The sequence below is a fragment of the Neoarthrinium moseri genome (genome assembly GCF_022829205.1).
Source record: "Neoarthrinium moseri strain CBS 164.80 chromosome Unknown scaffold123_Wmoseri_CBS_16480, whole genome shotgun sequence".
Taxonomy (NCBI): domain Eukaryota; kingdom Fungi; phylum Ascomycota; class Sordariomycetes; order Amphisphaeriales; family Apiosporaceae; genus Neoarthrinium; species Neoarthrinium moseri.
In genome coordinates this window covers 15565-39541 of record NW_026055237.1, presented here as the reverse complement: position 1 = coordinate 39541, position 23977 = coordinate 15565, and the positions used below count along the sequence as shown (strand labels likewise).

General features: G+C 53.6%; 7 protein-coding genes across 7 annotated transcripts; 4 read left to right on the top strand and 3 right to left on the bottom strand.

Moving 5' to 3' along the window:
- Positions 1–1040: 1040 nt before the first annotated feature.
- On the top strand, positions 1041–2079 carry JN550_013588 (uncharacterized protein; the record flags this gene model as incomplete). The annotated part of the gene is made up of 3 exons (XM_049312192.1): positions 1041–1203; positions 1255–1449; positions 1508–2079. The coding sequence occupies 3 exons, from the start codon at positions 1041–1043 to the stop codon at positions 2077–2079; spliced, it is 930 nt and encodes a 309-aa protein (XP_049164445.1).
- A 195-nt stretch (positions 2080–2274) lies between these two features.
- Positions 2275–3162, bottom strand: JN550_013587 (uncharacterized protein; the record flags this gene model as incomplete). Its single annotated transcript, XM_049312190.1, has 1 exon — positions 2275–3162. The coding sequence occupies one exon, from the start codon at positions 3160–3162 to the stop codon at positions 2275–2277; it is 888 nt and encodes a 295-aa protein (XP_049164444.1).
- Positions 3163–4122: 960 nt separating this feature from the next.
- Positions 4123–7707, top strand: JN550_013586 (uncharacterized protein; the record flags this gene model as incomplete). The annotated part of the gene is made up of 4 exons (XM_049312189.1): positions 4123–4168; positions 4271–6560; positions 6762–7495; positions 7562–7707. The coding sequence occupies 4 exons, from the start codon at positions 4123–4125 to the stop codon at positions 7705–7707; spliced, it is 3216 nt and encodes a 1071-aa protein (XP_049164443.1).
- Positions 7708–14264: 6557 nt separating this feature from the next.
- Positions 14265–15291, top strand: JN550_013585 (uncharacterized protein; the record flags this gene model as incomplete). The annotated part of the gene is made up of 2 exons (XM_049312188.1): positions 14265–14438; positions 14503–15291. 2 exons carry the CDS (start codon positions 14265–14267, stop codon positions 15289–15291), a joined length of 963 nt encoding a protein of 320 aa, XP_049164442.1.
- A 634-nt stretch (positions 15292–15925) lies between these two features.
- JN550_013584 (uncharacterized protein) lies at positions 15926–17155 on the bottom strand (the record flags this gene model as incomplete). Its single annotated transcript, XM_049312187.1, has 4 exons — positions 15926–16208; positions 16289–16676; positions 16731–17079; positions 17129–17155. The coding sequence occupies 4 exons, from the start codon at positions 17153–17155 to the stop codon at positions 15926–15928; spliced, it is 1047 nt and encodes a 348-aa protein (XP_049164441.1).
- A 2797-nt stretch (positions 17156–19952) lies between these two features.
- Positions 19953–20601, top strand: JN550_013583 (uncharacterized protein; the record flags this gene model as incomplete). Its single annotated transcript, XM_049312186.1, has 2 exons — positions 19953–20177; positions 20248–20601. 2 exons carry the CDS (start codon positions 19953–19955, stop codon positions 20599–20601), a joined length of 579 nt encoding a protein of 192 aa, XP_049164440.1.
- Positions 20602–22822: 2221 nt separating this feature from the next.
- Positions 22823–23977, bottom strand: JN550_013582 (uncharacterized protein; the record flags this gene model as incomplete). Its single annotated transcript, XM_049312185.1, has 1 exon — positions 22823–23977. One exon carries the CDS (start codon positions 23975–23977, stop codon positions 22823–22825), a length of 1155 nt encoding a protein of 384 aa, XP_049164439.1.

Sequence of the window (23977 nt, the reverse complement as noted above, 5' to 3'; positions counted from 1 at the left end):
ATAAAGCCGGGAAGCTGATTCTGTCGGCTGATGTTCTCGTCTAAAGAGGCAAAAACATATATGCACCACGACAGATAGGCATATCAGGTGTACCACCTGGGCCACATCACAGAGTTTCGATCCCTTGGCCTCGGTCCTGCCTTGTACGTTTATGGCTTATGGTGCACTTTCGAGCCGCTCTGCAAGCCCGTGTTGGTTGTTTGAGTAGCTTGCTGTGCATAGTAGTACTTCAATACCGGCACAGCACCAAGAACACTAGCAAAAGAAAGTTTTCTCCATAACCGTTCAACGTCCCCCATTGTCACCTGCGAGTGTCAAAATTTTCCGAGCGCATCTTCTCCCACGCCAACTACAGTATCAAACTCGTAGCATGCGACCTGAGCCTCTCAAGCAGTTTGAAAGGCATGACATCAATTGGTTCTCCCAGGTTCCAGTGTGTGAGCCTGGTCCTACTGTGGAGTAAATCCTGGTGACGATAAGTTGGAAGAGGGATGTCGATGGATGCCAGTCTGGCTGCCCTCGATGAAATGACAACCGAGGCCGCGTACAGCTCCAGCTTCTTCAAGTACGCCGGATAAGCTGAAACCACTGCTGAGCGTGCCCAACGCAAAGATGGTGAACATTTGGGGGCGGTAGGGATTGGACACCGAGACAACGAGCTTAGTTCTACCTAGACTCACCAACCTAACAAGATGCTTACATTCCAGTGATACATAGAAGCTGAGTTGGGTTCAATCTTCGCATGTTGTACAACAATTGCGCATATCTGGTGTTGGGCCTCTGGCATTTAACGGATCGCCAACACAAAGAAAGAAAGATGTGGTCAAAAACGGACCTGTCAACCGCAGAGCAATGGAGTAGTCAACGGGTCCCAGTCATGGCGGATACCAATCTTCTTAGAAAAAGTTCAGAAAGTATTCGACTTTTGCTGCTAGTTAGTGCCTTTATCGACGCAACGGCACGTTTTCACATATGAGTCTTCGTCTAGAGAGTCGCCAGGAGATCGATTTGCCTCACGACATTAGTTCAACCCCATCGGAATGCCGTTTCTAAAACGCGATTTGACGCCAATTGAGGTCGACACTATTGATGTACTCAAAGACGTTTTCAGTAGGAAAGACTTGGTCAACTCTTCGTGGACCCCTTGGGCCACAGCCGAGCTCCTGGTTGACTTGGCCAGAGATAACAGCCACAGGTATCCCAGTAAGTAAGGGTGGTCATACTCAAGGGTATTAAATCTCAGATGCGGTCTAGAAACGACACAAGACGATCGACAGCATCAGATTCTGACCGCTTTCGCGATTAAGATGCCACTGCAAGGGAAAGCTCGGGAACGCGCATGGCAAGTGTTGCTGCAGCTGAGGTACGAGGCAGTTTTCGGCGACCAGAGGACTCAACTTGCACTCGACTGGGCAAGAAACATGGACAGTTGGAAGTCCAGCTATCATCGTAGGTAATACCGGAGTAGCCATGTGCTTCCCAACGTTGAGCTGATGTAGATAAATAGGAGAGTTCAAAGGTTGCGCCATCATGGTAGCAAAGCAACACGTGCTGATCGCAGGCATGTCTTATGCTGGGATTGCGACGGACTACGGTCTCTTCGCTGAAGCGCTACGCGACCTGACGAAGGACTTCTATGCGCATTATGACCGCCATGTACAGGCGGCGTCTGCCTGGATGCATGCTGGTCTTGAGAACTTGGAAGATGCGTATTGCCGGGCCTCGCAACACCTCCCGGCCGAAGACGTCGTGGAGTTCTGGAACGCAGCAGGCAGGAAGTTTATGGAGATAGCTCAAGAACCTAGAGTGGGAGAGGATGCCCAAGATGCGGCAGTGGAGGCGGCAGCGAGGATGAGGTTTATGGGTTTCGATGAGGACGGATGCTACTGGTTCAAGGGTTTGGGTGACATCGCTCCCAGAAGGGTGCATGCGTCAACCTGTGACAAGTCAAGGGAGGACTCGACCGAGGGGGACAGGTGGTATAACGAGAAAGCGTATTATGACCTTGCCAACCAGCTTATTCCAGGCTCGTTTGGATCGGCCAGCAACGAGCGTCATGGAGGTTACGAACGTGGGTAACTGTGCCTCTGGGACGGCTATTTCTAGATGCGGAGGAACTTCGAATTTGCACTTTTCACCCTGGTTTACCTGTATGAGGATAGTGTATGGCAGCATGAAGCAGTTTGGAGGTGACCCTATATTTGCACAACCTACCTAAGTAATTACCTCACCGGAATTACCAAGCTTTTGTTGACCAGCCCCTTCGTGATGTTGCTACTTTTGGCGTATGCTTTTTGGCTTGCGTTTCTTGAAAACAACGGCGGGAACATCAAAACCGCCGGCCTCCGAAGCCTCTTCAGGCTTGACCAAGGTATCACTGGTGGCTCTTGGCTCTGCCTTGACCATATCAGGGACGCCGCGATCGTCTTCTGATGGCTCATCCTTCACTGGGGTATGGTCTTCCTCTTTCTTGAGCTTGGTCTCCGCGGGACTCTTGGCCCTTATCTTCTCTTCGCTCTTGATGGGCGCCAGGGAACCAGTCAGCAGGGCGTCCAGCTCGGCATCATCTTCCGGAGCCTGTTTCGTATCGCGGCCCCATTTCCGGGGCTTCTTGAAGAGACCGGCCATGGCTTGCTCTTCCTCTTCCTCGCCCTCCTTCCTCACGCGTTTCCGCACTCCGGTGGCTATGGCGTCAACCTTGGGGTTGCCGTTCTCGTCCGTCTTGGGGGTGTCGTCGACGACGCGCATGTTGGTGACTTGCCAGTCGCCTGCCATGGCCATATCGCCTCGGAGCTCCGTCGGGACATCGATGCCCAGATCGGCCAGCTGCTCCCACTGTTTCTGGCGCTGGGTCTCTGTCGTGCGCGCATTTGCCGGTAGTCGCGGGGCGCTGGAACTGGGACCTGCACTGCTGCCACTGGCGCTGCCGCTGCCGCTGGAGCTTCCCACGACGCCGTTCAGCCGGTCGATCTCGCGCTTGGCCCGCTCCTTCTCCTTCTCCTCCCGGTCGTGGCCGCGATGAAGATCTCGGAGGAAGCGCTTCAGGGCGCCCTGATGCTTGCCGGTGGACTCATGGTTGCTGCGCTCGAGCTTGGTGTCGCGGACGTAGACGCTGCAGTGCTTGCACCAGTATTTGGGGGTGGACTTCCAGTATTCCGACATTCCGTTTGGGGAGATACGTTACTGGTGAAGATGCGGACGCGCTGGCGGACTAGACAGCAGATTCACGACGGTTGCGGTCGGCAACGGTCCGTAACTACTGTGCAGGGTGGTGGGTTGAGCGAGCGATGAAGGAGACAATGGATGGCAGACGGATGATTGCTGCTCGATGGTGTGTGTAAAGGTACAGGCTACCTGAGTTACCTAAAGCTAACCCCCGGATCCAACCTGCATGTGCTCCCTACCTGACTTGGAGCTACAGTAACTTCCAGGCTCCAGGGTACGTTAACTTGAGGACCGGAGGCTGCAGGGGGCCCATCTGCTGGCCCATCTGCTAGCCCATTCACTGTCCACCCGGTGGCGTTGGGGTCGCTCAACCAGCCACGCCTAAGTGGCAGCACAAACGCCACAGGCGCTGGCTCACCACCGCAAAAAGGAAGATGGGGTTGGGCCAGGGGGGGGGGTCAGGCAATGGAAGAAAAGAAAAAACAAAAAACAGAGTCGCGTCCTCCGGCCTTGACACATTGCCCCTCTTTCGCGAAATGACCTCCCGCGAGGTTGCAGGTTGGGCAGGTGGGCAGGTGGGGGATTTCGGCGCTAGGCTTATCTTATCCACCAAAGACCCCGAATTTTTGCTATGTTTTTCTGAAAAATTTCTGCCCGCCGAATTACAAGAAGGAAATTGGGAGACCTTGGGCTGGCACCGTCAACCTCCTCTCCTTTTCTTTCCCCCATCCCGTGGTCGTCTGCAGACTTCCTCGGACTTTTCTGTGAGATTGGGATCGAGGACAGCTTCAGAACTGCCTATACCCCTCCGTCAACCGTATCACGGCTGTGTGTCTCTGTTGTTGTAGTTGTTGCTGCTGCTACTGCTGTCGCACCATCGTCGGTTTTCCTGACAATCCCCCGGGACTCTCTGCTTGATCGATTCCCAAGTCAGCCGGTCGTTCACAGCAATCCGCCATGGATCAGTCAAAGTTGGTTGAGCTGCTCCAGGCCTCAACTATCCGTAAGTAAACCTCCGGCGGAACAATCCCATGACGGGTCGCCCTGCAATCATTTTGCTATCATCAGCTCCTGTGCTAACTGCGGCCTTGCTCCCCCAATCTAGCCGACACCCAGAAGGTCAAGGCTGCCACGGCCGAGCTCAAGAAGAACTACTACCCTCGCCCCGAGGCTCTGTTGGGACTTCTGCATGTCATCATCGCCCACGATGACGCCACCGTGCGCCAGCTCGCCGCTGTCCAGGCTCTGCGTCTAGTGCCCAAGCACTGGAAGAAGGTGGCCGCCGACCAGAAGAACGGCGTGCGCAACGAGGTCGTTCAGGCCGTCGTGCGCGAGCAGCACCCCAAGGTTCGCCACGGCATCTCGCGTGTCATCGCCGGCATCGCCGCCCTCGACTTCGAGGACAAGGAGTGGCCCGAACTGCTGCCCGCCGTCATCCAGCTGACCACGGCCGACGATGTCGCCCACCGTGAGATCGGCTCCTACATCATCTTCAGCTTGCTCGAGGCCGACCCCACCACCTTTTCCGAGCACATGTCCAAGATGTTCGAGCTGTTCGGCAAGACCATCCGCGACCCCCAGAGCCGCGACGTCCGCATCAACACCATGCTGTCCATCAGCTCCATGCTCCTCGTCATCCATGCCGACGAGGACGAGGACGCCGTCACCGCCGTCCAGGAGTTCATCCCCGCCATGGTCGACGTGCTGAAGGACACCATCGACAACAACGACGAGGAGCGCACCCAGCAGGCCTTTGAGGTCTTCCAGTCCTTCCTCGGCTACGAGTCTGGCCTCATCTCCAAGTACTTCAAGGACCTCGTCCACTTCATGATGGACCTGGCGGCCAATACCAACGCCGACGACGACGTCAGAAACCAGGCCCTTGCCTTCCTGACCCAGTGCGCCCACTACCGCCGCATGAAGCTCCAGGCCATCCCCGACCTGGCCACCCAGATCACTCGCAAGAGCTTGCTGATCCTGGCCGAGCTCGAGGAGGACGACGAGGAGGATGACATGACCCCTCCACGCTCCGCCTTGGCCTTGATCGATCAGCTCTCCACCGATCTACCCCCGAGACAGGTCGTCGTCCCCATTCTTGACGACTTCAGGAAGCTTGCCGCTTCGCAGGAGGTCGGACACCGACGAGCCGCCGTCATCGCCCTGGGTACCTGCGCCGAGGGAGCGCCGGACTTTGTGGCCACCCAGGTGGAGAGTCTGATGCCTACCGTCCTCCAGCTGCTGAACGACGCCAACAGGGCCGTCCGTCACGATGCTCTGGTCTGCCTCATGCGTATGGGTGAAGACTTGGCCGAGACCTTCAAGGCACACCACGAGACCATCATGACTGGCCTGGTCAAGAACTTGGAGGCCGCTTCCCAGGACGAGAACGACGAGAAGAATGTCGAGATCATCCGCTCCGTGTGCGGCTCCATCGACACTATGGCTGAGGGCCTCGGTGCTGAAATCATGAACAAGTACGCCCAGGGTCTCATCAGCCGTGTTGGTAGATTCCTGAGCCACTCCGACGTCAAGGTCAAGTCGGCTGCGGCCGGCGCCATTGGCGCCATCGCTCTGACCATCGAGGGCGACTTCAAGCCCTTCCTCAAGGAGACCATGGAGGCCCTGTCCCCCTTCGTCGTTGCTGAAGATGGCGAGGACGAGCTGCAGCTGCGAAGCTCTGTTTGCGACGCCATGGGACGCATTGCCGTCGGTGTCGGTGCCGAGGATTTCCAGCCCTACGTCATGCCCCTGCTGATCTCGAGCGAGAAGGCCCTGGGTCTCGGTAACCCCAGACTGAGGGAGACCACTTTCATCCTCTGGAGCTCCCTCTCCAAGGTGTACGAAGGCAACCTCGGCGACTCTCTGCAGGGTATCTTCAAGGGCTTGTTCGACAGCATCGAGCTCGAGGAAGAAGACCTGGAGATCGACGAGGAGCTTGCCGGCTTGGTCGAAGGTGACATTGTTACCGACGGCAAGAAGATCAAGGTCAAGCCGGCCGAGGGAGATTCTGACGATGAGGATGAAATGGACGATGATGACGATGATGACTGGGATGACATTATGGGCATCTCCCAAGCCGCCATGGAGAAGGAGGTCGCCGTCGAGGTTCTGGGTGATGTTATTACTCATGCCAAGGAAAAGAGTGTGCCTTATCTTGAGAAGGCCATCGAGCTCATCACGCCCCTGGTCGAGCACACATACGAGGGTTGCCGTAAGGCTGCCATCTCGACTCTTTGGCGCACCTACGCCTGCGTCTGGCAGATCATGGAGCAACAGACGGGTCAGAAGTGGCAACCCGGCCTGCCTACCAACTTCGAGACCCCTGCAAACCTTGCCAAGCTTGGTGAGGTCGTTTCCACCGCCACGATGTCCTTGTGGCTAGAAGAGTCCGACCGGTATGTCAAATTGTTTCCATTTGAGACTCTTTTTCCATTTCCCCCTTATCTCCAAATGATGACGACTATACGTTATACCCAGCTCACTCAGACGCAAATTGCGGTTGCTGAGAAAACGTGAAATCTACTTCTGATGGAATCTACACATACGCATCATTCTTTGCGCCTAGTTGGTTATGGACTCCTGCTAACCAAGCAAAGGGATGTTGTCACCGAGATTAACCGCAATGTTGCTGCCACATTGAAGGCTTGCGGGCCGGCCATTCTCAGCCAGAAGGGCTTGACCGAGCAGAGCATCACCGTCCTGGGCACACTTATCACCCGGTCCCACCCCTGCCAGCAGGATATGGGTGACGAGGAGGAGAACCAGACCGCCGAGGGCAGTTCCGAGTGGGACTGGCTTGTCGTTGACACGGCCCTCGATGTCGTCATCGGCTTGGCTGCAGCCTTTGGTGGCCAGTTCGCCGAAGTGTGGAAGATCTTCGAGAAGCCCATTGTCAAGTTGATCAGCTCACAAGAGGCCACTGAGCGCTCGACCGCCGTTGGTGTCATTGCTGAGTGCACGGCGTACATGGGAAGTGCAGTCACCCCATACACCAAGACTCTGCTGCCGCCGCTATTGCACCGCCTTTCCGATGAGGACAAGGAGACAAAGTCGAACGCTGCATACGCTGTGGGCCAGCTGTGCTACCACTCCGACGACAGTGCCACCTATCTCCCGGCCTATGGCCAGATCATGGCCAAGCTGGAGCCCCTGCTGCAGATCAGCGAGAGCAGACTGCAAGACAACGCTACTGGTTGCATGAGCCGCTTGATCCTTGCCCACCCGGACAAGGTCCCTCTGGCTCAAGTCCTCCCCGCCCTGGTCGACCTCCTCCCCCTGAAGGAAGACTACGAGGAGAACAAGCCGGTCTATGAGTGTATTGCTAAGCTCTGTGAGTCCTTGACCTCCCTCCCAAGATGCGTGTTCGCCAGCAGCTTGAGCTAACAAAAATCCACAGATGAGCTTCAAAACCCCACTATCCAGGAGCTGACTCCTCGCCTGGTCCCCGTCTTCCAGAAGGTCCTCGCACCCCCTGAGGAGCAACTGGAGCCCGAAACCAGAGAGGGCCTGCAGAATCTGGTGCGCAAGCTGGGTATTGCGTAAACATCTTTCGCTGGTAGAGAGCAAAGATACACATGGTACGAAGGAAACCCGAGGCTATATACCCCTCCCGGCCGATGACGGTATGATGGCATGACTATAGGCATGAGGCATGGGCGGAAGGACTGGTAGCGGACGCACATGAAGAGGAAAAAACTGGATGATATCCCCGAGTAGATAGATGGTCTCGACAACCGTTTTCTTTTGTACTTGCGTAGAGCATAGGGAGTCGCAGTCCACGATGATGACTGCCTCACCATGATGTGAAAGACACATCAAAGAATAGAGATGATTTAAATGTATCTCGCGGGTCACGGCGATTGTTGTCTGGCTCAACAACCATATACTTCAGTGTCCTCCGGGGACTCTTACCAGGCTGGTAGCGCAAAACAGCCTACACCGACCTGCATAGGTAGTTTGTAGTATTTAAACTTGCGCCAGGTCTTACAATCTGATCAACCAGCCTTGCCTGCTAGTTCACAGGCAACAGCAGCACTCGCTACAATCCGCAGCGCGGAGATAGCTCACGAGGTCGGCCACGTCAAAAATGAGATAGCTCCAACGCCCTCAGTAAGGCCTTGCAGGCACCGAGTCTTCAGTACCATGGCGTCGGCTTCACATATTGGAAGGGCAAACGGTCCTCTCCCAACCGGGGAAATCAATGAATCATAGGGGCATTCACCGTGTCACTCTGGTTCGCCAAAGCTGCTACAGGACCACATAGACCACCCCACCCGTCGTGGTGAACGACAAGATATTGCCACCTCGAGGAGCTTACTGTGTACAATGACGACCAAGCGCTTGCCAATGGGAGGGGCTGGCAGCAGGCTGACTAGCCGTCATTACAATGCAGCGCATCGCAAAGCGAGGCTCAAGCACCACGGCGTCGCGGCTATAGTCCAGAGGTATCCTTGGCCCGCTTGGCGATATTGTGCCTCCTGTCAACCTCGAAGTACATATGCACCAGCTCGTCAACTCTGCCGACTGTAACACACTACAATTCGTCGGCGCGCGGAAAGTACTAAAGATAAAACGCACAGCGAGGACTGTCAGTGTCTCGATCGGCCTGTTTCCAGTGCTGCAAGTCCGAAACCTAGCAGCGGCGGCGGCGGCGATCAAGGTGGGTGGCAGATCGAAACACGGGCGCGGCGGCTGGGTGGGTGACATCAAAAACGCCTCCCACACACTCGTCCCTGCTACTCTCCCCAGCCCTTCATGTGCGAGTACTGCTGTGCCTACGAGGTACGAAGTATGCATACCCCGCAACCGCTTTCGCGAGATCCTTGCCACAGGCGGGTACCATGCTGAAGCTCACTGGGGAGATCTTCCAGACGAAAGGTCGATCGGCTGACGGGTAGGATGGTAATGACTATATGATTCTCAATCCATTGTTGCGCAAATATCAAATGCGACGATTCTCATTTCGCATTCCGGGCGAAACCAGGGTAGTATCGAGTCCAAGTATTTACCTGAGGTAAGTCTGTGTAAATGGCCACGAGCACGAGGCATGGTCTACAGCTCCGTGGGGCAGGACGGTGCAAGATAAAGCTGATAGGTCCTGACAAGCGCAGAGCTCGAGCCAGTGAGCAACGCCAGCCAACCTGGCTCTGGATGCCCTTGTGTCCGTACTCATGGCGGGATGTCTCCATCGAGATCAAGACTCCTGGGAATGGAGAATACTTGGGATTATACGCCTGGTCCTGCTGCGGGGTCAACGGCTTCTGGAGATGGAGGTGTCACGGGTAGGATGAGCCACGTTTGTGTTAGAGGGTGCCCAGTTTTGAACTGTCGCCGGCCTTGTTTTGATGAACTTGACCCGAGAAACGTGTGGAAAGGAACGGTAATATCACTTGGGTAGTATAGCAGGAGGCAAGTAGATAGTTGGCGACGACGAATTGTCCAGAGCTGGGAAGCGGAAGTCTTAACGAACGCGGCATATGACTCCGGACGACAGGTAGAGTACAATATCTGGAGAAACAGAGAAACGAAATAGTCATTGCTACAGCACAGACTGGTAGACTGCACGGCTATTCCGAAGGCTTCTGGTCATATCGCTTATGCTGCTTGATGGAGAGTACCGTAGCAGTATGATCTTGCACGCGACGCTGCAATCCCAGGTGATCATGCAGCATTGCGTGCCAGTCGCCGGCGCGCCGGTGGTGTTTGACAAAGGTACGGCATTGAAAGAGTGCATCACATTATATACATAGAATGATCCTGTGGCGGCGAAAGAAGCTCCAAACGACCTTGCCGGCACGCATTGGCCGCCCTCTACCTGTCTCCCGCGGATGTTCTAACGCAGTTGGAATTACCTAGGAGGGATTGAATTCCTAGGAGAATGGTGGTGTTGGCTCTGTTGGGCAAGTCGTTAGCTTCCTGCAGGAGTGCGTTCCTGGTGCGACAGGCCAGGGTAGCAGGGAGGATCTCACCATAGGCCTGCACTGCTGCAAGTCGAGCGGAATACTGGTCGAGAGGGTCTCGACCAGGCCAGCCGCGAATCCGTGCTAGGCTCTTTTCAACTCAACACTGCAGTCTACTTGAGTAGCTATCCTAGTGCCTCGACTCTCCAGCTGTCGGTCAAGCAAGTTCATGACATCAGTGCGTCCGATATCAGCAGATCATTCTCCATACTACAGGACCAAACTCCCCGGGGGATCCTATCAAGCAGATCGAGTCGGCTTCCCTCCTTAACCATGCGTACTATGTAGACCAGCAATAGCCGATTGCCTGCTTGCCAGCCCCCCTGATAGTTTCGCGTTGCGAGGTTTCTTGACGAGTCTGAAGAAGGCCACAGGGCCCCGGACTGGAACAGCACTGGAGGATTGGCATCGACAAGCGACTGAGCCTTTTGGGGGTGTCGGTCCGAACCTGGGCATGGTCATGGTGCACCATCCCCTGTCCTCAATCTATAACGTTCCTAGAGCTTAGGTAGGTCAAATATTGGCACATACAAACCTCCATGGATCGGTGCTTATGAAGACGATGCTTCTTAGGCGCTAGGACAACACACACTGGGAGCAGTTGACTAGCCTGTAGCAGGACCAGGTGCCGTCCCTGGCTAACAATCACATCGTCACTCGTCAAGGGATATGAGAGGTTGGTGGTTTAGCTCGTCGAGCTTGGGGCGGCCCACGGCTGTGATCGGGACGCCATGGCGCCGCAAATGGAGACGTTGATCGAGATTTGTGCATCCGAATTTTGCTTCTCCTTGCTCAAGCTCCTTCCCCCAGGCCAGTTTGCAGTCGTCCCCCTGCTTCTTGCATGGCAATTGAGGCAGTGGATTGGGTGGATGTATGCGCTCCCCTGCCGCATTGGATGGTTCCTATCCCCTGTCAGCCGCCGTTCTTGGCAGTTGATGTGCCCATAATTTATAAGAGTCCACAAGAGCTTGTTCTTGGCCTAGGAAATATCTGAAACGGCCTCGACCAAGTACTCACTAGCGCCCAGGGAGGGTGTGTCAATAGCCGGCGGTGGGAAATGCAACCACATGTTTCCATATGAGAGTCTCCCTTGCGAAGACCGTGATGTTGAAGCAAATGCCTGAGCAGATGACGATTCCTTTCTCATCACTTGGTACGTCTGAATCGATCACATAGGATGGCAATGGACGGAAAAGACAACGAACCCCAGGAGAATCCGGGTTGCCTGCGGAGGTTCGTGAGACGGCACAGACATGGTCGAATAGTAATAATACCATGTCGTGCGACCCATGAAATACATGCACAGTAGCTGCGGACACAGGGTTTACAGTTTACGAACCGGGATGCAACATGGAGAAGCGGAGGGGTTATATCAGATCATTGCACCCCGACCTCGCCTCCAGCTATTTGACCTCATGGGTGCGAGGAGAATTCGTCGGAGAAGGAGCCGCCATGCAGCCGCGATGTAGGAGTTTTCCCGGTTGCTATGCGCAATGTCACCGCAATATGTGGTGGATAAATTGTAGTTTTATGTTCCGGGGCATGGGCCAGGACGAACAGTTGTAGTTACACAGCACGACTCCAAAATTGGCAGCGCGACGTCCTGTCGTGAGCCGCGGAACAACACGAGAGACCAAGGAAATGGGACAAAGCGAGTATGACAAACACCACGATGGAGTGTGACAGCTGCAAGATGCAGCTGTTAGGCGCAGGCCGCTCGCAGTCTAAGCAGTCTGGTGGATGGTTGTCGTACTCCATCAGGCGTCGCACATGGGATGGTTCCGCTTACATGACAGGATTGGCAGGATGTGACAGAGCCTGGCCGACATACACTTTGCTGGTAGGTTTGGAATTGAAGGCGAAGCTGCACGGATGAACCGCACCCATTGGCCGTCATGGCCGTCTGATCGTATCTCGAGAACGGGACAGGCGGCCTGACCCGGCATAATAGCAGCAGCTAACTTAACCAGTCAGCCGTCTGTCTGCCTCAGCCGCCACGCCGTGCACGCTGTACCCATAGCTGGGGCAACGTCCACCGGTCTGGATGTCGCCTCTTACGCGGACAAACGTGACATGTACCGAGCTAAAGGTCCGGAAGTCGAGAGGGCCTTGGCTTCCCAAGCACGGCTACTGCAGTGAAAAAGTCAAACGCCGTCTTTTGCGGGCTTGGGATTTAATGGATGGGCGTCTTGAGAGCACTCGAATCCCCCAGCTCAGCGCGCCCCTCAGTAGAAACTGGGTGCCGGCGGGCGGATGGCCCAGGTCCCACAGAAGCCCTGGAGCCCACCTACGTACCTAGGTAGTGGGTCCAGTGGATTCAGTGGAGACTTTGATGACTGCCGTTGCCGGCCGATCACTGCTGATCGGGCCCTCGGCATACTGGCATATCGCTGGCAAGCTGGGAGCCAGCAGGCCCATTGGCTGATGGCCCCCTCCGAGCTGCCAAAAACGGGCTTGAATGAATTGCTTTAGGTGCCTAGCTGCCGCCCGCCCAGCCTGGCAGACAGGCATCCCAAATCCACTGAGGGGGGGCCATGGTGTAGTTCATCACCACACCCCGGGGCCCAAGCCATCTTCTTCTGACCGCATGTGAAATGCACGATCGAAATGTTCATCGACAAACTAGATGCCATTGACAGATGACACTGCATTCTTGAGGGCTTGCGAAAGTATGTTGCCTGCAGGCATCAACGACGATCCGCCGCTGACAGAAGTTACGGCGGAACAAATGTTTATTATTTACTTCCGTTGCGTTCAGACGAGGTGCCAAATGCCAATATGTCTGCCGCTAAGCTTAACTTCACACGCGCTGCCGCATGCTTCAGTATTGGGTCCGCTTGCTCAACAAAGACAGGGCGTCTCGTGGCACCAAAGTCAATGGCAGATACAGGCAATACCCAGCTCAGTTATGGCCACTGTCTCGCAACTCAGGACGCTTCGCTCAGACTAAAGTTACTAGGAGTCGCGCCTCTACCAGTGGCGGTGCGGCAACCGACTTTTGAGCTGGAGGCTCGCAGTTCACGAGGGGTTCCCTCCTGTCTCAGGGCCAAACAACATTTGCTGGCGAATGGCCAACCCCCATGTGGATCTGTCCGAGAGTTGCAGAGTCGACACTCCATTTGAGGCCTTTTACCAGATGATGGCGGACCCAAGGATCACTCTATTCTTCACCTCAGTTCGGCCTTGCTGGCTGGACAAATCGTGCCTGTTGCGTCGTCTTATGTGGCCGTCATCCGGTTTCCACAGTAGCCGAACCTTCATGCCACGAAGCCTCGCCTCGGGGCTCGCAGCCGTCAACTTCGGCGTTCTTCTTCAGCGTGCATATAACTCACGTGTTGAGTCATCGAAAGTCAATTCAGTGTGCACGACACCACATGGTCTGCCTCAAGGATTTCGTGATGGTCAGCAGGGGGGAGCACCAAAGTCCAGCCGATTGTTTTCAGTGCCCAGCCATTGAACGGTCTTGAATGGCCACAAAGCAGAGGAGCAGATCATCCCTAGGTCGATTGTGTTTGTAGTTGCGAGAGATAAGCTAGGTACCACTGAAGGTGCCAGAGAAACCCCCCTTGTCCCCTGTGCTGGGGAGGTGTGTCCCTATAGAGAAACACGCCCAGTACATAGCATACCCCGGCCACTGCCGCTATGCCGCCCGTTTCTTTCTCCGCCAACCACGCCTATCCTGGAAACTAACAGGACGTGGACCGGGGGGTTGATCAGTTTACTCACCCTCTTACACATGTACATCCATTCTAGTCGAGGTTGGTGTGCTGTGAACAGCAAGTTGGACCGACACACACGCATGCCATGATAGGTTAGTTGGGCAAGGGCGGGGGGTCACTGATCTCGCTTGCGAGTACCATGCATACAAGTGGTATATAACCTGTGGCCAGCCAGCCAATGTCTCTTTCCTTCGATTCCTTCCTCCCGGTGTATTCTCTTCATCGTTTTTCCTACCTTCCCGCCGAAAGCAGAAGCAGAGCCGTTGAGAAGTCAGAAGCAATCGCTAGGAGTCTCCCCTGTTCGTTCGCTACATACTCTCGCTGTATACAATATCGCACAGGACATAACCGTCGTTGTTGTGTATCGGACCAGTCGCCACATTTCCTGTACCAAAGGTTCCATATATCTACAGCATCCAAGATGAAGGCTGTTTGCGTCGCGTCGACCCTCCTGGGACTTGCCCTGGCTGCACCTCAGGGTGTCACTGACAAGATTCCACCGGAGGGTGCTACTCCCGAGGGATGCAAGACCAGTCTCGATGGAAAATTTGAGATCACCGTCGCCCAGGTCTCTTATCAGAAGAGGGATATCCAGGTGAGTGCCCATGCGCACTGGTGTCCCACCGCACTTGGTTGGAATGGTTATTAACTTGTGACAGCCGCGTGCTGAGTGTGGTTCCAACGGCGTTCTGGTCATGTCTCTCAAGGATGGCCAGACATACGACTCTCTTGACCGCACTGGTTACATCGCTTCCAACTACCAGTTCCAGTTCGATGGCCCCCCTCAGGCCGGTGCCCTCTACACCAGCGGATTCTCCGTCTGCGAGGACAACCTTCTGGCCCTCGGGTCCAATAAGACCTTCTACCGGTGCTTGTCGGGCGACTTCTACAACCTGTACAACGCCCACTGGGCTGAGCAGTGTGAACCTGTCTCTATCATTGCCCTCCCGTGTGGCTCCTCCGACACTGCTGGTCAGATCGGAGATGGCCAGGTTGTTGGCACGACTGTCGTCCAGACCACCATCGTCACTGCCCTCCCCGATGGCCAGCCTCAAGTCATCACCACCGCGGTTCCTGTTCCTGTCACTTCCTTCTACCCGACCAGCGCTCCCGTGAGCCAGATCAGCGATGGGCAGATCCAGGTGCCGCCCCCGCAGACCGCTACCAGCGTAGCCACCGCCAGCGCTCCTGTCACCACTGCTGCCCCGGCCCCATCCGAGACTGGCTCCGTCTCCCTCCCTACCGGCACTGCCGTTCCCAGCTCGACGGTTGCGTCCCCAAGCGTCACTGCTAGCGTCCCCTCTAGTGCCGGTGGTAGCAGCTCATCCGCTTCTGCCAGCTCTCCGGCTGCTACCGTCTCCGCCCCTGCCTCGAGCGGATCTTCGCGCACCACTGCCGCCTCCCTGGGCGCCTTGGTCGTCGCTCTCTTCGCTTTTGCTTGCTTGTAATCGTAACTACTGAGTTCGGACGAAGCGATGATGGTAGAAGTCGTCGCATAATAATGATCAGTAATGCTGGGACGAAGGAAAGCAAAGTATGGCAAATGGGGCAAAGCCAAACCACATCCGTCGATCTATCTTGTCTTGGGTGTCTGGGAATGGTCTTCACGAACAGTAACGAAAAGGTGGACTTAATGAGCTGAAGTGGAGGAACGCACCTGTTGAAATCGGGTAATATCTAGTGCATATATTGGACATCACCTTTTGAACATGATCAACCATACCACAAGATATTCCCATCACCCGTTATGTACCCAAGGGCTTGTGAATGATGTATCCAACAACTCTGGTAAATTGCCCTTAGAATCATGCAATAACCTCAGCTATTTTGTCACGATGAGGAACGGTTTAATAAGTGGCTCGAAGCTGTGGTTGTATATGACACAAATCTGAGATTATATACAGCAGGACCTTCAAACATCACCCCTCCCTGCGCAATATTTACAGACGAACTAAAGCTAAGTGATTGTGACCCTAATTCTCCCGTCATTTCCATCACCGGCGGTTTCCATCGAATATCATCCTCTCCCTGCCATGAACCAAGAGACTTGCTCATGATCTTACACATCCGACAGTGAGTCACCTAGAAAGAGAGCGTAGCACCAGCGCTAGCCTTGACTGAAGCCTTGACATTGCCGGAGCCCAGCTTGCTGTATGAGTACGGGACAGACTTGAGGGAGCCGGCAGGGGCGCTGTTGGTGCTGCCGCCGAGGTTGACGTCGTTGACAACGGCATACCCGGTCTCGTCACTGTCGTCGCTAAAGATGGCCTTCGTGGCGGAGTTCTCGAAAACACTGCTCTCGATGAGGAGTTGTGCACCCATGCGGGTGTTGATGCCAGTGCCAATGATGTTGTAGTAGTAGTTGCTACGATTTGTTAGCTTTAGATACTCTTTCCCCATACGCGTCATGTTCATGCCTAACACAGAGCACAGGAGTTGTCTTACTTGAAAATGTGACCAGTGCCAAAGCGGAAGGATGGACCACGGCTGTTAATGTTCGAGAAGTAGTTGTTGGCATAGGTAACGGTCAAGTGTCCCTTATCCTCGCTGCCGTTGCTGTCAGAGTGACCGACGAGCGAGGCCTTCCAATGGTCGTGGAGGTAGGTGTTGGATATCGTAACGTAGTCACACGCGTGAGTGACGTCAATAAGACCATCGTAGTAGTCCTTGTCGTGGTCCAGGTCGCTCGAGACGTCGACGTGGTCGACCCAGACGTTCTTGGAAGCCTGGATGGTGATGGCGTCGCCGTTGTCCGCCAGTACCTTCGATATCTTGAGGTTGCGGACAATGACGTTGGATTGCTTGTTGATGTTGAGGCCAATTCCAGTGAGGCCTAGTTATGTCTTTAGCAACCGTTAATCTAGTTTGAGCAAGAGTTGCGACGTACTGGCTCCGGACTTTCCAATAATGGTCTTGTTTGATGTAACCTTGACCTTGGCAGAGCCGGAGATGGCACCACTTATGACCACTACGGCCTTGGACGACGAGCCGGCAGCAGCGGTAAATTGCGCAAGCGTGCTCACAGTGGTGGTAGTTCCACCAGTACCCCCGGTGGTGCCGCCGTTCTGCGTGGCATAGCCAACGTTGGCAGCATCGGTAATCGACGCTCTCTTCTCAACAGCTCTGGCGTCGAGGTGACCGTCCTCAGTGGGAGTTGGTGCGGCAGCAACGAGGCCGACCAAGGCAAGCACGGTAGAAGTAAACTTCATTGTCAAAGGCAGACCAGAAAAGAGACACTAGGAAGGGGGTGTTAGAAGGATTGAGATGTTGGTATCGATCACTTACTAGAGACCAATGTGCCCCCGACGACATTGAGGTTCTTATACATTTCTACTTGCAATAGTATCGGGATTGCTTCAACCTTCTGATCGCGAGCAACGTGCTCAGGAACCAATACGCGTGGTAACAGGTCCACGGCCAATACAAGAAATATTCCTCGAATAACAGCCGTTGTTTCAGTTTCCAGAAGTTATAGCCGTGCATTTTGAGCGTTGCACTGCAGCTGGGAACGTTGGCGAATCGCATATTCTCTACTATTCCGTGTGGATGGGGATGAGGCTCAGTACATTCGTGCTCTAGACGATTTCTCCGTGGCTGACCGTTGCAGGCACCAGAAATGTTTCTATACCAGGGTTCGTTTGCCCCTAAGGCTAGACCCTTGTTGTTGATCCTTGACATTCTTTGGATTGGACCGGTCACGCACAACCGTAAATGTACGTTGAGAATTCCATCCAGCAACTCAGTACCACGTTCAACTCCAGGCCAGCCCTTCGCCAGTTGGGGTCATCGTGACCAGAGCGGAATGTAAGCCGCCGGGCTAAGCTTCAACAACCTTGCATGCTCATGCACTCCGCATTACCAACCCCAGGTTTCTATTGGACCCCAATCTTAGGTAATCTCAGAGCGGGTGTGGCTTTTGTCTGGCATAGATAATCCACCCTGTATTTGTCAAAAACAAAAGCGGTAGTTAACTGCTAGGAGCGGCAATGCGCCCATTGGAGGGAAATTTGGCTAAAGGAGCACAAACGTCAATTTTGGACGACATGGCTGCTCTAGCTTGGAGCCTTTCACGATAAGTGCAAGGGTCCTTGGCTGTGTCCACAAAACCCCTATCCTCATCTTGCTGTGAGGCCGTCGGGCTCACAGACGGACTACAGTGCTCACAAGGTTTCTATTCTCACCTTGTCAAGTCGTAGGCTTATTTCATCTCTAAGAATAACGTCTCCGGGCCCTGTACAGACAGTTTTGGTTGAGGTTACAAGGATGACAAGTGCCTCCTTACCCTGCTGCCAAGGTTAATCCGTTTATCATACCAGCATTCATGCGTCCCTGTGAAGCGATGAGCGTGAGGCTTGCTGTTACCGTTGCCATAAAAAGCAGTCCGCCATAACCGAGGACGATCGATACTGACTGCAATCCACTGTGTATTGGCCTCTCTGTCCAAAGAACTCTGGTTTCCCAGGGTACACCCGCATACAGTCTTGCTACAAAATTCCACCAATCATAAAAGGGGATACAGGGTAGCTCTTAAAGTTGCCATCCAAACCTCATACCTACAGTATACAAGTTTGGGACTCAACATATAAAATTAGGATGAGGTAATGAGTTGATCATTCGGTGTATCATAGGAGTAGAAATGGACGGCTTTATGGCAACATTGAGTGACGTGGACAGCAGCATGCATACGCTTCTGCATGAGCTCCTGTGCCATCTGCAAAGAGAGACACATCAATTTACAATCGCCTTGACCTTTCTTACTTCTTAGCCTTGTCGTCACGATTTCGCATAACCTTCCACCTATAGAGAGCGGTAAACACTTTTTTTGTCTTATTGGCCTACGTAACGCTGCGGAGCCGTAACCCTCCTGGAGTCAAGAGCATCACATTGGAATATGTTTTGGAATAGGTGGAATATCCATACAATCGGGGACTATCCAAGTTGAAATAACACAACAGCGGGAATTACAGGTGCCGAATAGAAACTGTATGAGCTTCTCGTTAATTGCATGCCGCGGTGAACAATCTGGTTCGTTTTCTACATTTGCCCGCATTCCGTCATGGCTTTTGATACCAGGGATGACACATCGTGGCTGTAATATGAAAATACCTAGTCAAAGCCATCCTGAGAGAGCCTGGAGAACAGATTCAGACTACATAGTAGCAGCATTGCTGCCAGCTAGTGTCTTGAGCGGCCTAGTTCAACCTTTCCCCTCCAACTACTGACTCATTTTTCAATTTGCCTCTAGTCAAATATGTATACTTTTCTCTACTAATGAACTGACAAGTTTAGAGTTTCCTGAAAAGCAATTGGCAATTTCTGGTTCTCTACGCGCTCGTCATTCATGACTTCGCAAAGTCATTCTCACGGGACAGCCCGTCGCGCAAAGTCTGATCAAAGGACTAGACGAGCTGCATGCCATCCATGGATTCATCAGGTACTCCTAGCAACTCGATTTAGCGAACCATGGCAACCGTACAAAATCATAATGGAGAGTTCATGCGATCGGATTAAACCTTCTCCTGATCATACTGCCTTCCCAAACCCCGACTCAGTAACGGAAATTATCAAAGCGCCCCATTACAATTTGGGGAGCATTATCAAGTCTTTTGAGTCAAACAAACTAATGATCTGTTGCGCTGTAGCAAGCACTATTCTTTTTGCACCAGATGTCATCAGAGCGCAGGCGTGATCCACTCAAACATGAAACCGCATTAGCAAATATTGTTATTATGCTCGAATCCATCGCACTTTCGTCCTGATGTTTTCAAGTGCGGTTGACTGCGGCTTCCGTTGGGTTTGTTCAATAAAGTAGAACGTGCATGCTTCAGTTTCAAAGTGTTTTATGACTTACAGGCAAGCGCTAGTCGTACCAGGGGCCACCGGTGTGGTCGCCAAAGTCACAAATTAAATCCAACACCCTTCGTGAATCTTATTACCCTCCCAACCTTGACTGGTTCACGCGGATAAGTTTCGTCTCGTCGTAGGCTTGCTGTCGCTTCTTCATTTTTGGCTAGCCTCTCTTTGTCTACTTGGAAGCCATTCCCCCCTTTCGTTCCTTTCTTTTCATTTTACACGGAATTCCAAGTCGTGAATCATCAAGACAAGCGAAATGAAGCACTTTGTTGTCAGCGCCCTCGCCACACTTGCTTCTGCCACGACCTATAGGCTGACCGTCTTTGCACCTGGCACAGTCATTGACGGGGCCGATGTTGAAGCTGCTACTAACGGCTTCTATTTGGGCCTTCTCGAGCCTTCGACCTACTGCCCGTCCAAAGTCGGGACTTGCCCACCTGTTCAAGGGACCTTGGTCTACGAGGGCATGTCTGGCATGGCAGTACGTATGGTTTCGCCAGCACACGGTTTGGGGTGTTACTGGAGCGTGAGGCTAACTGACTCTGACACAGGTCGAAGTTCCTGGTGGTCAGCAAATCTATGTTGACTCATCTGGTATGGTCAAGTACACCCAAGCTCACTCGTCATATGTGCCCCAAGGAGCCTTCATAACGGGGTGGTTCAATAAGACTGTTGTCTCTTCTTGTGAGCCTGCCGTGCACGTTGTAGACTTCCTGGCAGCGGATGGCATGGGTTCCGGCGGGATACTTCTCTGCCGCGATGTGCAGAGTTTCATGGACGGTACCGGAGCGAGCTATCAACTGTTCGTGCAGACAGCTCAGTTGGATGCTAGCAGCTGTGTGCCAGCGATTGGCCTTCTCCAACATGAAAGTGCTGCTCAGTACGGCGCTTGGCAGTACACTTAGGTGCCATTAGCCACCGTGCATTGCTGTCATCGTATGCATGACGGTCAAACCGTACCCTGATGCTATCTCATCACATAACCCAATTCAACATCTAGGAATCACGCATGACCACTGTCGCTGGCCGGATTTTGGACGAGTATTTTATTTTGTGGAGTTGAACTTGGAGGCTGAACTTGAGTGGACTTCCTTTTACGTTGGTCTTGGAGGGCAGATATTGCGTAAGGTGTACAATGTGGCAGAAACCCAGGCAGAACGTGAGGCTACCATATTGTGGTCTTGGACGTAATATCAAATCCAACACATCCTCTTAGCAGCTGTCCTCAACCTTGGCCAAATATTTGGGAGATCAATGTACATGATCAGCGTTCCATAATCAGAGCGTAAACTTTCATCGCAAGGACAATCGCTGCACATCAAAACCTTGGTTATGATGGAATGCTCTGGTAATACGACGGCCACTATTCTTGTACGGCTGACGCACCCTGTATTCCAGTCTTAGTGGGAGCCAAATGTTCTAGCAGCTATATGTCACTGATCTCTAGTGCTGAGTTGCGTCATACTTCTATTGTAATTGCAAATACGCCTTTGCCATGGCCGCACCCCTCTATAAATAGGTTCAGGAAGCGAAACATGAGGAAAAGGAATATACGCACAAACACCACGGGTGGCAGAAGTCGCGCATGTTTGGAGATCATGTTTTCGCAATTGTACAGTAATCAAAAGACATCCGGCGCATAGTTTCGGGTTCTCCACTCTTCCCGGTCTCAGCTCCCGGAAGGATCTGAAGTTGGCCAAGCGGCGTCAAGTCTCGCATGTCTTTCATCGAGGGGCATTTGACATTTTTCCTGACGGCTAAGAAACACGATGTACGTATGCAAGTATAGTAAGTCGATTTTGAGCCGCTTTAGCCAACCCCGAACCCTGAACCCTGAATATATCGACATGATCTACCGTTACCAGCGATGTAGTAAGGAATTGATGGCGGAAACTCCTTGGTGATCCGTAGCCTTCCAACCTAATCCAATCTAATCCAACCCCCGGGTTGCTTTTGAGCATCCAGACAAGCAAGCCAAACATCACCAGTTACTCATGTTTGGCCCAAGCTAACGGATCTATAACCAATCGCCAGGCAGGTGGGGCGTCATTTTCAAGCGAGGGGCTGTACAGCCTCAGGTGCAGTGTGGCTCTATACCACTTTGAGATGATCTGTACAATCCTGTCGCCTGAAATGAATGCGACCTTGTCGCTCCCTTCGGGTAACCCTTATGTGATGCCCACTACGCAATTGCGAGGAGCCAAAGGATCGACCTGAAGCCCCCGATCGGTATCAGCGTTGAGCCACATGCTTCCATGTCTTCGCAGGAACGCTGTCTAGTGACCAGCGTGGTAACTCGGGTATACGTAGCTCACTTGGGCTCGAAGTTGTGGGGCCTATGCGCTGCGGCGATGGATTACTGGTGTCATCCTGGGGGATGTTGAATCATTCCTGGTTGTGGGACCAGAGTTCCATCGTTGATCTTGTTTGAAGGTGACGAATGCCTATTTTCGGGCGTGGGTCACCACGATGATTTTTAAGGCGCGATGTGCTTGGACGCAGCGGTGGAAGAAGTTGTTAGTTACTGGGAAGGCGATCCTGTCTCCTGCAAACCCAAGGGAGTGTACTGCGTAAGTCTGTCTGTCAATTGGGAAGCGAGACAGGGGTTGTGACCAGGGTTTTCGGCCGACGGTGGCGTGAGGACTGCGACAGAGTTGCAGGCTGTACAGAGACTGATGTCACCGGCTCGTTTGGAAGCTTGAATTCTACATCAGAGTCTCTTTTCCTTTCTTCCACAATTTTTTCAAGATATTGGGTTGGTATTATCTTTTTAATCCTTTGCATCGGTTCTAAGACTAGATGCTACCATGTGCCCTGGCACTATGCCATCCTTGATGCAAATGCTTGACTGCCTGTGAACTCCGCAGACCCATTGCCTCATGCATCTTAGAAAACAATTCGGTATCAACCCGATCGCTAAGTATGCTTCTCGCTAGTCTAGCCGGTAACTCCGGCTCCAGGCTCCAGTAAATGCAATCCCATCGATATATAGATATATAGATATAACCCTGATCCCCGTGAACGCCTCCAGGTATTGTGTTGGGCCTCGCCGGGCCGCTCTCTAAGTAAATCAGTCTCTTTTCTTCGAAACACGACCCGAACTCCATGCTGATGCAATGCTATTGATCACCGTACTGCCACGGCGTTGCCACCAAACATCCGTCCCCACATGCCTTTTCCCGTTCGTGCACGTTTCGCTTTGCTCCCACCATCCTGGAGCTCCCTCAGTTCCTCAGCGCTGATTTCGTAAGGTAACAGGTGGTCGCCCTTCCTGTGGCTCCGTATCGCAGCCGGCTGCGGTACATCCAGAACAATCTCAACAGGCGACTCGTAAAATTCGGCCTCGGCGTAGACGTAAGGGTCCTCCACGACTGAGACCGGGGTGCTGGACCGTGAGTGTTGTCGTGAGGAAATTGAAGAAGCATACGAGCTGCTGGAGCTTGCCGCCGAGCTGTAGGCAAGACCTGGCGGAGTTGAGGCGTCGTGCACCAAGCGAACATTCTCCTGCTCCATAACGACCGGTGGTCGCGATCTCGAACTGACTCGAGAGCTCGGAGGGGTCGGAAAGCGAGCAGCCGCAGCCCAGGCCTCGGCCTCGGCCCGCTTGCGAAGTGCCTCCTCCCTCTTGCGTTGTTGACGACGAGCATACTTGGCATCGATGGTGGCTCGGATGGGGGCCAAGAAAACATCCAGCTCTCGGTACAGATCCTCCTCCGTGATCCTCAGCTCCCAGTCCAGAAGAAAGAGGAGTTGCTTTTCCATCAAGTTGACCTCTGTTCGGCTGAACCCAAAGGTGCAGCTGTCAGTGCTGATGTTGCTGTAGTTTGCCCAGTGCTTATTTTTTGGAGAGCTGTCATTGAGATACTTGGCAGCCAGTATAAGCGCTGCCAGGAAGATTCGATGCGAAGTGCAACGCAGACCCTTGGCCATGGGCTGAAGACGGGACCGTAACCTGGTAAGGTAGACCAGCGTCGACATCAAGGTAGGGACCTGCACATTGGAAGAGACGACCAGCTGAGTGATGAACTCGTCGAGTGACGGGAGGGCACTGTCGTCGACCCGGATCGCCTTTGGAGACGGCGTCCTCGGTGGTGTCGGGGGTAGGTGTGATCTGTTAACGGGTGGCGGGGGCGGCATCATGCCCGGGTCACACTGTATAACGTCGCAAGCAGCCTGGGCCAGATATGAAATCATGGCGGTGTCCACCGGCTGGTATACGAAGTGGTCAAGAGCCGCGGCGTTGAGCTCGGCTAAGCTAAGCCCTGATATCGACGACGCCAT